The sequence below is a fragment of the Fistularia commersonii genome, chromosome 15 (genome assembly GCF_037954325.1).
Source record: "Fistularia commersonii isolate RoL2024-O1a breed Wild chromosome 15, RoL_Fcom_v1.0, whole genome shotgun sequence".
Taxonomy (NCBI): domain Eukaryota; kingdom Metazoa; phylum Chordata; class Actinopteri; order Syngnathiformes; family Fistulariidae; genus Fistularia; species Fistularia commersonii.
This window is the reverse complement of record NC_141298.1, coordinates 11,820,001-11,838,949: the sequence shown is the minus strand read 5'-3', so window position 1 is coordinate 11,838,949 and position 18,949 is coordinate 11,820,001. Positions and strand designations below refer to the sequence as shown.

At 35.7% G+C, this 18,949-nt stretch overlaps 1 protein-coding gene across 1 annotated transcript in view; it reads right to left on the bottom strand.

Annotated features, from left to right (window-relative positions):
- Positions 1-1,001: 1,001 nt before the first annotated feature.
- pcdh1a (protocadherin 1a) overlaps positions 1,002-18,949 on the bottom strand; it is a 79,680-nt gene continuing 61,732 nt past the window's right edge. Inside the window, exon 5 of the mRNA XM_086160506.1 lies at positions 1,002-2,258. Coding sequence (XP_086016632.1) covers positions 1,885-2,258 — 374 coding nt within the window. The 3' untranslated portion in view covers positions 1,002-1,884. The remainder of the gene's footprint in view (positions 2,259-18,949) is intronic.

The window sequence follows — 18,949 nt, the reverse complement described above, 5'->3', positions numbered from 1 at the left end:
TTGTGGGGGATTTGCATTATCCAGTGGGGAGGGGGGGCTGGTCTTGGTTTGTGTGTGTGTGTGTGTGTTTGTGTGTGTGTGTGTGTGTATGTGTGTTTGGGGGGGGTCATTACTCACCCTAATTAGTAAACCCTTCCTCCCGCGCTCAGCCCCCGGGCACGCCTGCTGTGGTCGCCGCGGCAACTCAGGCGTCAACGCCGCCGCCGGCCCAGACAGGAAGTAGATGTGTGAAGGGTGCCCCCCCCCCACACACACACACACACACCGCCACCGGGAGGAGGTGGATCATATTTCTTCATTCAAGAAAAATTTATTTTGCCGAATTTTCAATTTTTATTTGCCAAATATTTAAATGATTTTTTGCCAAATTTTCAATTTCTTCTATGTCAAATGTGTATGTAATTTCTCCTGGATTTTTCTCTAAAGGTGGCTGCAATATTGATTATTTCCTCTTTTCTTTTTTATTTATTTTTTTTATTTTTATTTCCCAAATCCCAAATTTCTAAAATCTTCACCAATTTTTGACCACATTTTCCTGTAATTTCACCTGAATTTTCTATAATATTTGACTGAATCTACTGATCAGTTCCATGTTTTATTTCTCAAAATGTTCACTTTATTTTTGCCAAATGTTTCGGTAATTTCTCCTGAATTGTTTTCAAAATATTAATGAATTTATTGATTATTTCTGCTTTTTTTTTCCTCCCCCCAGATTCTCTGTGAAAGCTTCGCCTTTTACTTTCCTCTGAATTCGTCCTCGAAACTTTCTTCTCATTTCAAGAAAAATTTGAGTTTGAACAGAAATACTTTCAGGGAAAATTGAATGAATTCAAGAGGAAAAAAACTAACAAGAATTTTTAGAAACATGTTTTTTTTTCAGGCAAATCTCAAAATTCAGAGATTGTAATTGAAATTGAAAAAAAAAAATTGAAAAAAAAATTGAAATTCTGAAGTGAGAATTCCAAAATACAAGCGATCCACCTTCAGGTGATGGCTTGTCTAGGTTGGGGGGATTTGGGGAGGTGATTGTCGTCAAGGCGACGCTCCTCCTGGTGAGCCTCCATTAGGCGGCCAATCAGCTCCGTCCGTTTGAAGCTAACCAGATCAAACACTCATCTGATTGGTTAATTTGATTTCTATTTCCTGCTTTATATTTTTGTAACTTTTCTATTACTTCTGTCCGATGATTGTTCTCACTTCCTGTTTTTTTTATTCGTGTGTGAAAAATGTCACACACACACACATACACACACACACACACACACGTATGTGGTGGGCCGTTCCACACGGTCACACCTGCCTTCCCGCCAGGTTTCCTTTCGGGGTCACCGGGCAGCCCGTTTCCATGGTGACCATTAGCCCCGCCCTCAGGTGGCTCTGAGGTAAAAGGTCTTTAAAAAGCAGAACTTTTTGAAAAAAAAAAACAACAAAAAACAGCAAAACGTGTGTGTGTGTGTGTGTGTGTGTGTGTGTGTGTGTGTGTGTACTGGGACTCCGGATTCTCTCCTTTTTGTTTTTTCTGGGGATTTTCAGACAAAAATAGGAGCCGACGACCACCGAGATGTATTTACAGTTTCTGTACAGCGAAGAGTCCTTTCCTTCCTCCCGTTCTTCTTCTTCTCCTCCTCCTCCGTCCATCTCTGACCTCCTGCCGCCGCCGCCGCCGCCGCCAGGAAAGAAAGGGTGTCTGAAAGCAGGTCGCGGGGGTGAACGCGGCCGATAAAGAAAAGAATGCAGTGAGGTTTCCTCCTAAACACTCCGTGGCGGGGATGAAACAGAGCGCCGTGATTGGCTGGGATCTTTTTTTTTTCCAATTTTTTTTTTTAGAGGAATATTTTTGTGCGCCGGCGAAAAGTAACCCCCTCCCCATGATGGCGTGACCTCTCACAGGTAAATCTCCCGTTTTGGGGTGTGGGCAGGGGGGGAGGCGGGCGTGAAGTCGGAGGCGACGCTGAGGGGCATCTCCTCCAGGGGGCAGTCCTGAACGCCGCCGCCGCCACCGTAGGCACTGCGAGAGGGCGGGAGGCGCGAGCGCTGCTCCTCGCCGCCGCCGCCCGGCCTGGCACTCCCGTTGGCCAGGCGCCCCAGGCTCCCTCTCTCCTGGTAAGGCACGAAGGTGGAGAGTTTGGGGGGGTTGCGGGGCGCCTTGCGGGCGGGGGAGGGGTGGCCCGGCATCCAGCAGGCGTCCGAGTGGCCCAGCTCGCTGCACTCGGTGGTGCAGTTTCCCGTCATCGCCACGTCCGGGATGGAGCGGATATCTGTGGAGGACCGGGGTAAAACAGTCATCAGTGCCCGGTGAGTGTATCCTCACACACACACACACACACACACAGATATACACACCCCTACCCACCGTCCCATCTTTCAGGTCTTTGCAGCTGTTGCTAAGCAGTCAGCAGCAGTTGCTACGTAGCTGTTGCTATGCAGTGTGTAATGAGTATCGCCTTGTGTGTGTATGTGTGTGTGTGTGTGTGTGTGTGAGTGTGTCATCCACCCAGCTGCATTTTGGTGTCACATGTTTGGAGATATGTCGCCGCGGCGATGAGTTGAGGCCTCCGAGCAGAGAGGAGGGAGCAGTTAAAGTGCAATAAAGGGCGAGGAGGAATTGGGAAATAATCAAAATGAATAAATACATTTAAAGTAGAAGCGGGAAAAAACAGTCAATTAATATCTTTGATATAGTAATTTTTTTTTTAAATACAAAAAATATCTCATATGAAAGCAAAATGAAAAACATGAAATAAAACTAAAAATGCGAAAAATGATCTGAAGGAATTTTTTAGAAACGGGAAAAACCTCAGTGCGGTGTAATGAGCTGTGTGTCTGTGTGTGTGTGTGTGTGTGTGTGGGTGTGTGTTGTTTCCACGGTGATGTGCAGACACTGATATTTGGCACAGAGGAAAAAAAAAAAGGTGCAGGAACTGCAGTAAATCATCCCGAAACGTAGTAATTAAGGAGTGTGACATCATCATGTAAGGGTTTGAAAATAGCAACAGGTGGTGCCTTCAAGGAACCGCGGATTTTACAAAAGCGTGGAAAATCAAAAGTCAGACATTATATCTTAAAAAAAAAAAAAAAATCAAAATCCCCATAAAGTAAATACTAAGTTAAAAAAAAAAATAAATTAAAAGTTTTTAAGGAGCCATTAAGTGTTTCCAAAAATAATTTAATAAAATGACCTGGAAATATCAAGATTGTTTTTAAAAACAGTAACTTCAATTATTTCCAAGTGAACTTTGAAAGTTACAGAAGATATAAAAGATTTAAAATGAATAAAAAATTATGTTAAAACATGTACCAGAAAGTTTTCAGAATATAAAGAAAAAAATGCCAAATAAAAAAAAAATTGTAGTAATGATCATCATAATCATATAATAATTTTAAAAATAAAATTATGTCACAATAACTGATAATGACAGTGTCCAGGAATCATGTTTTAAAAAAAAAAAAATAAATAAAAAAAAAAAACAGGAAATAAACCACCTAAAAAAAAAAATTGAAGAGATACAAAGCTGTAACCATGCAGTGCGCACGCACGCACGCACACACACACACACACACACACACATACACACACACACACACACACACACACACCCTCTTGCTGGCTGCTCGGGGCAGCAGACTGCAGGTATTGATCGACGCTGAAATGAGTTTCCTGCCTCGGTTGTTCTGAAGCTCCAAACCGACGTCCCTCTGACCCAGAAGCTCCGGATCAGGACCTTCAGCTCCGCCTCGGCCTCCTTTAGGACCAGAACCTCCACGCACCTTCATCCCCCACCCACAGACTACCACTCCACCTCCGAGAACCTTCTCCACCTCCATCTCCATCCAACCAGCTTCATCTCAATACATCCAATTTCCATTCTGGAGAAAAGGGACCTGAAGGTTGGATTTTTTTTTTTTTCTGGCACGTTCTTTAATTCATCTGGGTGATAAATAAATACTTTTAAAATGAAAATGACAACAAATTAAATCAAAATGCATGAATAGTCAAACTATTAAAATTGATCCAAGACATCAACTGTTAAAAAGTTGCCGGAAACTGAGTGAAGAATGAATGAATGAATGGGTGAAAAGTCATAAACATTCAAATGAGTAAAATAGTATTAAAAAAAAACGCAAATGAAAGGTTCTGGAGAGAATCTTCCAAAATAAACTACATTTCCTACTTTAGTATTAGCAGAAGTATTTCCAGAAAATCTGAAAGGAGTAGAAAATACAAAATGTAATTTTTTTTTTTTTTTTACAAAATAAAACAAACACATATTCTTCATCTCAAAATCTGCATTTGCAAATTTTCTAGAATTTTTGAAGGGAAAAAAAGAAAAGTTTTTTTTAAACGATAATTGATTTTCAATAAAACCAAAAACCAGATTCTTCCTGATTTCAGAATCTTTCAGGATTTTTCCTTTCAGTTCCAGCTGACATTTTCTCAATTTTTTTTTATCAGTTTCAACCTAAAAAGAAATTAAAATTCTATCAAATTTCCAGAATTTGAAAACCTAGAAATCCCATCTCTCATGTCGTCGGCGCTGATGGAGTTTGGCGTCTCCCCCCCCCACCGAAGCCATTGGAGGGGGAAGCAGATTTCACACCCGATTAAAAACCTCTCCCATCGCCACGGCAACGCAAATAAAACGCAGTCGGTCCATCGGTTTCTGGATGGAGTTCGGAAATTAAAAGGAAAACATAAAAGGATCTAGAAAATAAATATAATGTATATAAATAATATGATGTAGACCATAAAATGGTCTACTTATGATATAATTATTTGAAATCATAAATATATAATTATTTAAAATAAATAAATGATGTTACTATATCATTGTATGAAATAATAACTATATAACTTAACTAATTATAATATAATTAATTATATTAATATGAAAAAAAAAACAGTCACTTCCTGCTGGTTTCCAGGCAACAATCAGCTGATTTCCTTTAAGTATCTCATTTCCCTTCCAAGCAGAAACACTCAGCTTGGAAGGGTGTGTGTGTGTGTGTGTGTGTGTGTGGGGTTCCTGCATGCGGAACATGTGGGCGGGGCTTCTCCTGCCCCCCCCAAAGGTACCCCGTCGCCTGCATCTGTGAGGGAAAGCAGCCGTTTCCCTACCTTGATGCAGTAGCAGAGATGGAGGCTGAAGGTGTGTGTGTGTGGAGGGGTACTCATACACACACACACACACACACACAGCTGACAGGGAGATGTGAGGGGTGGGTTTGCACGCCGCTTGCATCAGGGCGCCGGTGGGAGGTGGCGAGCGTCTGAGGCAGGATCCCTCACCGTCTGATCCCCTGCCCGCAGGCGTCGGGGGGCGCAGGCGGAGGAAGGGGGGGGAAGCTGCCTCTTCCTGAGATTCACACTGCTGCTCTGTTTGATTGCAAACGCTGCTTCCAACCCCCCAAAACCTAAACTACCCCCCCCTCACTCGCTCACGTGGAGACGTCATGATCGATGGAGGGAAAAATACCAGGCGACCCCCCGCTTTATTAACCCTTTAGCACCTGCGGCGGCTCCGGCTATTAAATGGACATCAGTGCACTGATGCACGTCAAACTTAATCATTGTTATTATTATTAGCAGTGAAAATTTAAAATGATATTAAAATGGGAATTATAACAGTAATGATAATAATGATTAGAATAACAAAAAAAAATCTATGATAATGATAATAATAATCATAATAATAATAATAATAATACTAAAATAAGGAAACTAAAATGAAAACACCTTTATTAATAACAATTATAATTTTATTCATAATAATAATACCACGGTTAAGATGAATATAATAGCAATATCCTAATAATAATAATACTTATAATTATAATAATTGGTCCACTGTTTTCATAATAGTTATTGTAATGATAAAAAAAAAGGATGATTATCTTAATAATAACAGCTTTTTTTTACCGAGCCGTTCTCCTGTCAGGCCAGAGGATCTGATTGTATGTAATATCGTATAGTATAGTTTAGCATGGTAATATCAATAATAATCATAAAAATAAAAATAGTATAACAGTACTAATAATTATAATAACTATGATAGTAATATCAATAATAATAATAATAAGTATTATAATTATAATGAATAATAGGAATAGTCATCAACATATTACCAAATTATCAGAAGAAGATAAATAAATGCAAATAACTGAACAAAACTATTGATTACATATGAATTGTTGGGAAACAATAAGCAAATTATAATTATGTAAACAAACAAACAAAAATCAATACAAATCATGTCAAATGAACCCTTTGAAGCATTTGATGTTCACACATTTTTTTCATCTCCATGTGCTAATTTTCTAGAATTTTTGTGGGAAAAATATATAAATAAATACATTTAAATTTAAGTTTAAATTTTCAAATTTTAAGTCTTTCAATTCATAAATCAACAAAATTGAAGATCAAGGGGTGGAAATGAACCCTTTGGTTGAGGATCTTTGGTTGAGGTTGTCAGATCTAGAACCTGCAGCTCTGGGCTGAAAAACGCACAAATAACAGCACGTCTGAGGAGAAGCAAGACGAGAAGGTTTGGAGGATGAAGAGACGGACGACTGAAGGAGATGAAGAGGAAGCAGAAGAAGAAGAAGAAGAAGAAGAAGGGGACCAAGGACTCCATGAAATGTTCTCAAGGACGAAGTTGCCAAGAAAAAAGGAAAAAAAACAAGCTTTGTTTCTTTAGCACGCACACGCACACACACACACACACATACATACACACACACACACACACACACACACACATTTCTTCAAACCATGAGCTTATTACATAAGCTGTGGGTATATAATACAAATGTATGTATTTTGACCTGGATACACTTATATATATGTGTGTGTGTGTGTGCATAAATATGAATGTAAATGTGTGTGTAAACACACAAACATATACACACATACATGTATATCTATAGATACACTTCATTATTCGAATATATTTATGATATTTATACACTCACACATTCATATAGACGCTTCAGTTGTTATTTCTTAAAGAAAAAAAAATGCACATGAATATATATATATATATTTCTTTTTAAATACAATGTCCAAAAGGATTTATATGTACATATTTAGATAATTCATTGTCATATAAAACACATGTATTTATATATATATATATATATATATATATAAACATATATATATATTTGAAAAATTTAGCTAATATATGAATGTGTACATGTCTGTATGTGAAAATCTGATTTTTGTGTTCATATGAATTTTAAAAATGGGGTAAAAAAAGATACAATATTTATGTAAAAACATATAAAAATATTTATATATATGTTGAAAAAAGTTTACAATTCTTTATCAAATTAAACTGTCGAGTAAATGAACATTTTGAAAAAAATGGACAAACATACATGTTTCTCATTTTTCACTTACACAACCACAAACACACAGACACACACACACACACACATATATATACAGGACTGTCTCAGAAAATTTGAGTATTGTGATAAAGTTCTTTATCTTCTGTAATGCAATTAAAAAAACAAAAATGTCATACATTCTGGATTCATTACAAATCAACTGAAATATTGCAAGCCTCTTATTATTTTAATATTGCTGATTATGGCTCACATCTTAAGAAAACTCAAAAATCCTATCTCAAAATATTAGAATATCATGAAAAAGTAATATTTGTTTTTTTAATTGCATTACAGAAGAAAAAAAAATTTATCACGATTTTCTAATTTTCTGAGACAGTCCTGTATGTTGATCAATTGATACATTTTAATATATAATGTATAGAGCCTCATTCATATATATGCTCGATGTTTTGAATACATTAAATATATATATATATATATATATATATATATATATATATATAGCCACATTCATCCAAATATACATCCCACATACACATATAAATTCACACTTACATATATGTCTCGGTTTTCTAAAAAACTACAATTGCAAAGAATTGTCTTTTTTTTCTCTAATATAGTCTTTCTACATTTTTATGATATATGTGTATAAATGTGTGTAACTGTAACTTCTGTGTTAAATAAAACAACAAAATAACATGAATAGTTGTGATGTTTTGTGTAGTTTTGAAGTGAATGTTCTACCTTTTTTATTTTAGCTTTCCTGTATTTTTATATTCCATTATTAAATGTTATTTCACACATACACATTTATAGACAAATATAGACATATCTCTATCTCTCTATGTATAAGCCCCATTTTACAATTACATTTATACACACACCGTTCTAGCATATGTCTATTTTTCAAATTATACATAAACAGAAAAATATGCCCCATTTTTCATTTACAGTATATACATACACACATGCTAACATGTTTGTTAGATTTTTCAAATAAAAAAACTACAACACATAAACATTTGTGATTTTTAATGTAATTTTTCATTATTATTATTTAAATATCTCTTTCTATCTTTCTGTTATAAATATATATATATATACATTCCCCATTTGTTAAATTTACAAAAAAAATTTGAAATTTGAAAAAAAAAAAAAAAAAAAAAGAATTATCTATTTGAACAACTATTGTAACAATATGTAATAACATTATTTTCTTATTTTGTTTTTCAACAATTTTAGATTCCCTTTTGAAAATGTATATTTACACCTACACAAAGATTTGTGAACATATATATATATATATATATATATATATATATATATATAGACATTTACAGATTCACAGCTAAGGCCCATTTTTCAAATCTACTTTTACACAAACATCCATATAAAATGTATATGAGAATATCAATATGTGATTTTTTTTGTTTAATTTGAAAAAGAATTGTTAACTTTTTTCAACATAAATATATATATGTTTTTATATAAATACAATATTTTTTTACCCCATTTTTAAAATTTATATGTACACACAAATCAGATTTTCACATAGACATGCACACATTCATATATTTGCTATTTTTTTCAAATATATATATGTATATACATATATACATATATATATGTGTGTGTGTGTTTTAAATGACAATGTATTATCTACATATGTACATATAAATCCTTTTGTACATTGTATTTTAAAAAACAAATATGTGCATACATTTCATATTGCTGTTCTCAAATATTATACACATGATTTTGTCAACAATAAATATATACTGTATATATATACATACGTTCCATACACACATTCACATGTCGAGTAAATGTTAATTTTGAAAAAAAAGACAAACATACATGTTTCTCATTTTTCACTTACACAACCAAAAACACACACACACACACACACACACACACACACACACACACACACACACACACACACATATATATACAGGACTGTCAGAAAATTTGAATATTGTGATAAAGTTCTATATCTTCTGTAATGCAATTACAAAAACAAAAATGTCATACATTCTGGATTCATTACAAATCCACTGAAATATTGCAAGCCTTTTATTATTTTAATATTGCTGATCGTGGCTTGCATCTGAGAAAACTCAGAAATCCTATCTCAAAATATTAGAATAACATGAAAAAGTAATTTTTATTTTTTAAATTGCAAAAAAGAACTTTATCACAATATTCTAATTTTCTGAGACAGTCCTGTATATTGATCGATTGATACATTTTTAACATATACTGTACAGTGCCTCATTCATATATATGCTCAATGTTTCGAATACATTATATATATATATATATATATATATATATATATATATATATATATATATATATATATATATATATATATATATATATATATATATATGTATATATAGCCACATTCATCCAAAAATACGTCCCACATAGACATATAAATATATAAATTCACACTTACATCCATGTCTCGGTTTTCTAATAAAATGCTTTTTTTGTCCTTTTGCAAAGAATTGTCTACTTGTTTTTCTCTAATTTCATCTTTCTACATTTTTATGATATATATGTGTATAAATGTGTGTGTGTGTGTGTGTGTGTGTGTGTAAGTGTAACTCCTATTTTTGTCAAATAAAACAAAAAAAATAAAATGAATAGAAAAATATAGACATATCTCTATCTCTATATATGCGCCATTTTACAATTATATTTATACAAACACCATTTTATAGACAGCATATGTCTATTTTTTAGATCATACATAAACAGACACATATGCCCCATTTTTCATTTACAGTATATACATACACACATGCTAACATGCTTGTTACATTTTTCAAATAAAAAAAAACTACAACACATAAACATTTGATTTGATTTTTAATGTAATTTTGCTTTAAAGAATTATTTAAATACCTTTTTCTATCTTTCTGTTATATATATATATATATATATATGTACTATCCCCATTTTTTAAATTTACATGTATATAAATCATTCACACACACACAGACACACACACACACATATATATATATATATATATATAAAGAATTATCTATTTGAACAACTATTTTATCAATAATATTTTCTAATTTTGTTTTTTGACAATTTTAAATTCCATTTTGAAAATGTATATTTACACCTACACAAAGATATGTGAACATATATACATATATATATATACAGATTCACAGCTGGGGCCTATTTTTCAAATCTACTTTTACACAAACACCCACATAAAATATATATGAGAAAATAAATATGTGATCTTTTTGTTTAATTTGATAAAGAATTGTCAACTTTTTTCAACATATATATACATTTTTTATATATGTTTTTATATAAATATTATGTATTCTTTTTGCCCCATTTTTAAAATGTACATGTACACACAAAGCAGATTTTCACATCGAGACATGTACACATTCATATATTTGCTAAATTTTTCAAATATATAAATATATATCTATATATATAGATATATATACATGAATACATGTGTTTTATATGACAATGTATTATCTATATATGTACATATAAATCCTTTTGTACAATGTATTACATAAAAAAAAATTGTGCATACATTTTATATTGCTGTTCTCAAATATTGTACACATGATTTTGTCAAAATATACATTATATATATATTTATATATATACATATATATGCATTTATGGATATATATAGATATATATGTATATATATTTGTCATATATATATTTGTCAACAATAAATATACACACTCTCTCTCTCTCTCTCTCTCTCTCTCTCTATATATATATATAAGTATACACACACGCCCTGCTTTTTGAATATATATATACACATAAGTCCCAATTATGAAATTTTTACACACATACATATATACTGATATTTGTATAAAGGAGTCGCCAGGGGTGCAGTGAAGGCCTCAGTGTCTTGCTAAACAACAATTTTATTGCTGCACCTCCTGCACCACGCCCCTCTACATTTATATTTATAAGTATGTATACAAGTATGTCCCATTTTTCAAATATATTTATGCACACTTTCACATTCCATCTATATATATATATATATATATATATATATATATATATATATACATATATATTCAAATTCATATACACATATTTCTGAAAATATATATACACATACATACATTTTTTAAATACACACACACACATATATAAATATGTCCCATTTTTCAACTCTATATACACACACCTCTACATTCCAGATCTCATAGATATAATAAAACATTCTCACACACGTCCCATTTTTAAAATATCTACACACCTATGTAAAAAAATAGATGTATATATGTGTATATATATATATATATATATATATATGTACGTGGACACTAGATATAAGTTTTCAAATAAACACACACACATATATGTATATATATGTTTATTCATATATATTCATATATACACATACATTTTTCAAATATATATCTGTATATATATATATATATATCTGTATATATATATACAGATATATATATGTATGTGTGTGTGTGTTTATAGCTCAGATTTTTCAAATATTTTCCTGTATATATAAAGACGAGATACAAACGATGCCCGACGTGATTGGAGATCCTCGGCGGAGGTCCGAAGATAATTAATCATTGATCGGTTGTCAATCAGACATTAATCAGAGGCGGGTCACACATTGATCGGACCGACTGGACATTAATCAGTCATCGATTGGTGGTGATTGATCGCACACCGATCGGGTGTCGATCCGCCAAAGCTCTTCTTTTTCACTCATGACTTCGGAAATTAAATCAAGTAAAACGTAAAAAGGATCCGAAACGCAACTCAACCCTCGTTCATTCGTTCAAGAAAGGATGGAAAAAGTTTGCCGATTTTCCGGACGTCTCGTGGAGGAGCCAGATTTGAAATTTTAAAATAAAAATAAAACAAGGATTAAGTTGAATTCCAAACAAGGAAAGTGACGCAAAAAAATGTAATTTCCCAAATAAATGTTACTGTCATCTGACTTTACATTTTTTAATGTATTTGACATATTTATGTACATTTTCCTAGTTTTCATTTTTTTAATTATTTCTATAAAATTATAAATCCTTTTTTAGACTATTCTGAGTATTTCCATTTTTAAAGGAGCCACTGGAGACAGACTCATAAATGTTTTATGAATAATCATTTCCTATATTCATGCTTAGTCTCAGGATGACAATTCGAATGTTCACCCTCTCACAAGCAAACCTGGTTCTTGGTGACCTGGTTGAAGCCAAACTCCATCAAAGTTTGATTTCAAGCGTCTCTTTCACAATGACAATGTAATAAAACATTCATAAGTGTGTCCCAAAAAAAGTGGGCGTGGCCTGTTTGCCCGCCGGACGTGCTCATCTTTTTCTGCAAATGAAAAAAGGAATCAGAAAAAGGAAATTCATTAAAAAAAAGTAAAAATAGGCAAATGAGAATGTATGAGGAGAAAAACGAAAAAGTGGGAAAAAAATCAGAAAAATATAGAAAATGGCAATTAAAAATGTACAAAAAGATTAAAAAAAATATAAACCAACAATTATTAATCCATGAACATTTCTGAAAAAATGGATAGAAATTAATGACAAAAAAAAAATCACATTTACAAATATAAACGTAGAACTGTATTTCAATAAAAATGTAGATGTGTAAGAAAAAATCAGTAATGAAAAAAGACAAATATGACTGTACAAGAAAATGCACGTAAAATAAATGAAAATTTGGAAAAAAAGATACACACAACTGCAAAAAAAAAGTAAATTCATAAATTCGTACAAATTTTAAAAATTAATTAATGAAAATGTATGAAACTAAATTTAAAAGAAGTAGTATTTAGTAAGAAAGAAAGAAAAGTTTTCCAATACACAAATAAAAACCACTTTAGGAAAATACTTGAACCAAATTTTGAACCAAATAGGCAAATGAGACTTAGTTAGGAAATAAATAATTAAAAATGGTCGTAAAAGACAAATATGAATTGAAAAAAATTGAATGTACCAAACTTAGATGAAAATTTGCAAATACATAGAAATGACAGAAAGATAAATAAAAATGAATGACTACATATACATTTACTAATAAATTAAAAAAAAAAACAAGTAATAAAACTGTACAAGAAAAAAATAGGTAAAATAAAAAAGTATAAAAATAAATAATTTAAATTGAACAAAAAAAGATTAGATTTAAAATAGATAAAAAAAACTCAAAAAGAACAAATGATAATTTACAAAAATGAACAAATACAATTATAAATATATATATATATATATATATATAATTGTATTTGTTCATTTTATATATATATATATATATATATATATATATATATATTCACATTTAGAAAAATAAATTAAAAAAATGCACCAAAAATATCCAAATATAACATATTATTATAATGATAATAACTCTGATCACAAGTATTAATTTCAAGTTATCAGATCACTATGTTCCAGAATTTGGTCTGTCTGGATGTTCTGGCGTGAATTGTTTTTACACAATTATTATTGTTTGGCCCAGAAAAAGTGTCGCTAACAGGAGACTCCAAATGAAAACCCTGGTCTGTAAACCAAGAGAAAGGAGCAAAAAGCAGATCACGCTACTGTTTGTTTGTCTTTTGTGGAAGTCTGTCAACGCCATCTGCTTCGCTGCCACCGCTGCCGCCTGGATTCAGAAACCCGAAGAGTCAACGGCTTGTCAAGGTAATTGACAGGTATAGGGTCATTTGACTGTCGGGGGGATGCGGGATCCGACCAATGAGACGCCAGAGGAGTCGATGGTGACATATGAAGGTGTAAAGATCACACACCTGAAGGTGTGAACAGAACGGAGTAGCAGATAACCACCTCCAGGTGTGAAGGGGACCCACTTGCAGGTTCTAAGGTGTAAAGAGAATCCACTTTCAGGTGTGAAGTGAACCCATCTGCAGGTGTCAACAGAACCAACCAGCAGGTGTGAGGTGCAGCCACCTTCAGGCGTGAAAAGAACCACCTTGCAGGTGTGAAGAGACCTCTTCCTACCGAACCCATGTCCAAATATGGAAAAATCAAAAACAAAATAGAAGCTTACTTTTTCTGCGGCCCTAGAGTTTTGGGTGACTCACAGGGTCCACTCCAGGCCCTGTGGGCGCCATCTGTCACGGAGGGACCCGGTACAGTCTCCGCCCCCCCAGGGGTTTCTGTCTGACCCCGGCCTGGTTTGCTCCCACTAACAAAGTCTGAAGTGGACCCTCCTTCAACTCCTCCATTGCCCGGGGCTTCACTTGCTCAGCCAATCGGGAGGTGGGAGGAGTGGGGGGAGTGGAGGTTGCGGACCCTCGGCCGTCAGAACGTTTCCTGTGGACGAACGGCAGCGTTTCCATGGAGACTAACCGCCTTTGGAGCAAATCGACTCAACTTTATTTAAAGAGACTGCCCGACAGTGGCATGTCCCTTGAGGACAGTGGTACTGTCCTTGAAGACAGGGGTAAAATCCAAGGGGACAGTGGTACGACTCTTGAGGACACAGGTAGGACCCCACAGGACAGTGGTACAATCCTTGAGGACAGTGGTACGACCCTTCAGGACAGTGGTACGACCCTGCAGGACAGTGGTACGACCCTGCAGGACAGTGGTACGACCCTTCAGGACAGTGGTACGACCCTTCAGGACAGTGGTACGACCCTGCAGGACAGTGGTACGACCCCAGAGGACAGTGGTATGTCCCTACAAGGCTCTTGAGGACAGTAATATGACTCTAGCAGCAGACAGTGGTACGACTCCAGAGGACATATTTGACCCGAAAGGACTCAATGTCCTTGAGGACAGTAGTATGACCCTAGCATTTAGTGGTACGGCCACAGAGGACAGTGGTAAGACCCTCAAGGAGAGTAGTACAGCTCTAGAAGAGCAGGACAATGATCGGACCCCGTATGCCCCTGGACATACCACTGGTGGTTAGCCAGAGGTCGCGTTACGTAGCAAAAGTTAGCAAGTAAGCAACCATTTCCCACACAGTTTCTAGTGGGAACTCTGGAATGATTTGAGGAACTCTTTGGAAACCAACGACTCTCACAGCATCTCCTCTTCTTCACCGGGGTTTGAAATACCTCATTCTTTCATGATTAATCAAGGGCGAGTGGCCTACCGATGTTAGCGTAGCGCGTCGGTTTAGCTCAGCGCTAAGCACACAGCATTTGTTCGTACATATGTGCACTTCGCGACTCAGCGTTGCCCCTCTGGATTTTTTTGAACGTTTCCCTTTTTTTTCCCCAGACCAGGCTCCTCCATGAAACCGGAGAGCGCCGAGGAAAAACTGTCCCCGGAGAGAGCCGCTAAATCATTCATGAACACCCCCCTGCCGCCGCGTTTAACGCTCGGACCGGCAGGACTCTGGAACCAACGGAACGGTTCTGACGGCTCCTGCATTATTAACGTGGAACGACACGCCCGGAGCAGGATCTGGAGAAACCGCTTCCTGTTTTATTTCCATCGCTTAACATTTAATCACTTCAACAGGCGGCGCATCGGACAGAGGAGAAGGCGGAGGAGATGAAGTGGAGCCTCCCGACGTGGCCGGATACAACCATCTGCTTGTGGATGTCGTTGTGGAGTCTGACTGATCTGGCTTTACAAAATAAGAGCTTGTAGACATGAACGCGATGTCGCCTTGCTCTTGGTTCTCTCCATGTTCTCCCGCCTGGGTTTTTTGGACCCGGAGAACCTGGGATAGAGACCCAGGACGCAATCTCTCCCGTCGCAAAGCGCTCTCTGAAGAACCGATAGCGCCGCTAACGTCCATTTGGGGGAGGGGCTTCGTCCCGGAGGTGGCGGCCCGATCCGGGTCAGAGCGATAATTCTGCTCCAGTTGGGCGGCGGCGCTGACCCGGGAGAAAGAAGAGGCAAGTGTTCTTGGCCTGTTATTACTCCTGACAACTGGCCTTGGGCGGGAGGACAACTTACAAGTTTCCCCACCCCTGCACCCCCGCCCCGGTGGAACGTTCCACCCCCCCGACTGGTGGGAGATCCGACAGCGTCCGCGAGCATCGGCGGCGGCGAAAGTCGGCTAACAACCCCGGACAGACGGAGGGTCCACGCAGAGAAACCCATCGGGTGCGGAGGGGAGAAGGACTCGCAGACGTCTTTTTACAACCAGCGGGAAAATAGAAAAGAAACGAGTCATACTTATATAAATGTACACACATATATATGTATCTATTTATGTTCGTATAGAGAAAGAGCAACAAAATACTGTACCAAAAAAAAACAACTACAAAACGCTAAATGTTATATATATATAGTAGGGAATATGCATCTAAAGAGAGACGGACACACACACACACACACACACACACACACATAAATACATAAATAAAAAAAAATGGATTAACAGTTTTTGGACGGGTAGAATATTCAAATACGCAGGATGTATACAAGAGACAGACCTATGGAGTCTCTCTATATGTATACGTCAAGCCACACACACACACACACACACACACACATATATAAACAAACACATAGAAATAGAGACTGATATACAGCATAGAGACAGATTAGATATACATATACAGATATATACAAATGTATACATATACATGTCTGGCTCTGTTCTGCTATTACATATGTGTATGTGTGTGTATGTAAATATACACACACATGTAATGTACATATACACACATACATATTATACATATATATTATATATACATATATAAATAGACAAACAGGTGAGAACTATATACAAATTTGTGTATATAGACTTACACACACATATACAAAAACACACACACACACACACACATATATATATATATATATATAAACACATGTATATGTGCCTGTGAGTATATATACATATATTCACAAACTTACATGTATATATGCACACACATACAAAAAAATATATAAGGACAGACAGGTGAGGACCATATAAACATATCTGTGTGTGTATATACATATACATAGATACACACACACACACACACACACACACACACACACACACACACAGGTATATATATCTATGACAGATGAGGACTTCTGAACCAGCAGTCTCTGCAGACTCCCTGCAGGGGAGTTTAACCAGGAGCATCGACCAAGAGATCTAAAGATCCCGTGTGTGTGTGTGTGTGTGTGTGTGTGTGTGTGTGTGTGTGTGTGTGTGTGTGTTGGAATCACACAGCATTTCTAAGGAACCTCATTATGATGCAAATTCCATTTATTCCATTTTATCTGGCTGTCCTCGCCCGGCACACGTGGCGGAGGAAGACGATGGCGAGCTTCACGCTGGGTGCATTGCTACACCGACGTCACGCACACACACATACACACACCTATGCACGCACACACACACACACACACAAAACTGCCTCCCGTGCAGCTGCGCTCTGTACGGACACCCGTCATAAGGTGCGTATTACATCATATAAATGTTAGTAAGTTAAAAAGCAGTCCAATCTAAAAATTTCTCAAAAATATAATTTGTGATAAATATGTTATAACACAGTTATTACTTGTTAGCAAGGTTTTGTTTAAGCAAGTGGGTATTTTTTGCATATTGCATGGAACTAACTTTTATTACATGTTAACTGACACTTTTTACAGTTTTATTATACATTTATCATACGTTAACTGTGACTTGGTACATGTTACCTGATGCATGTTACATGAAAAAAAAGTATGTAATAAACATGATAACTAATGCTTATTACATGTTAACTAATACTTATTACATGTAAACTATCACTAATGCTTAATGCACGTAAACTAATGCTTATTACACATGAAGTAATGTTAGAGCTGAACCAATGCTTATTACATGTAATCATCACTAATTACATGTGTACTAACATTTATTACAGTCAACAAATGCTTATTACATGCAAAGTAATACTATTGCATGTAAACCAACGCTTATTATGTTAACTAATAACTAATGCACATCACATGTAAAGTAATAATTTCACACGTAAACCAGGGCTTATTACATGTTAACTAATGCTTATTACATGTAAAGTAATGTTATTACGCGTAAACCAGGGCTTATTACATGTTAACTAATGCTTATTACATGTAAAGTAATGTTATAACGCGTAAACCAGAGCTTATTACATGTTAAATAATGCTTAGTACACTAACGTAGTGTTATTACATGTAAAGCAACACTTATTACATGTTAACTAATGCATATTAAATGTAAAATAATGCTTATTACATGTAAAGTACTGCTTGTTACATGAGTGTAAACATAAGGTTTGCTACGTCGTCCTAATTTTCAGTCACCCGCTGCTTCGTAGGAATTCCTTCCTCGCCGACGGACATCTTTGACTCACATAGAGCGGCGGCGCTCGGGGCTCGGATTGGACCGGCGCCGTAATCAGGCGCCATTTAGCGATTTGGGGTGGGGGGGGTAGAAGGACCGGAGGGAGAGGGAAAAAAAAAAAAACCAGACTCACATTCGGATGGATGAGCTTCTCGGAGAAACGAGCAGCGACGCGGGAACACGAGAGGGGTATTCAGGCGGGAACGCCACGCCGCCCCGAGACACCAAGAGGAAAAGAGGGGGAGGAGAAGAAAAGAAGAAGGAGATGGACGAGGACGGAGCAGCTGTTTGGCCAGGAAGA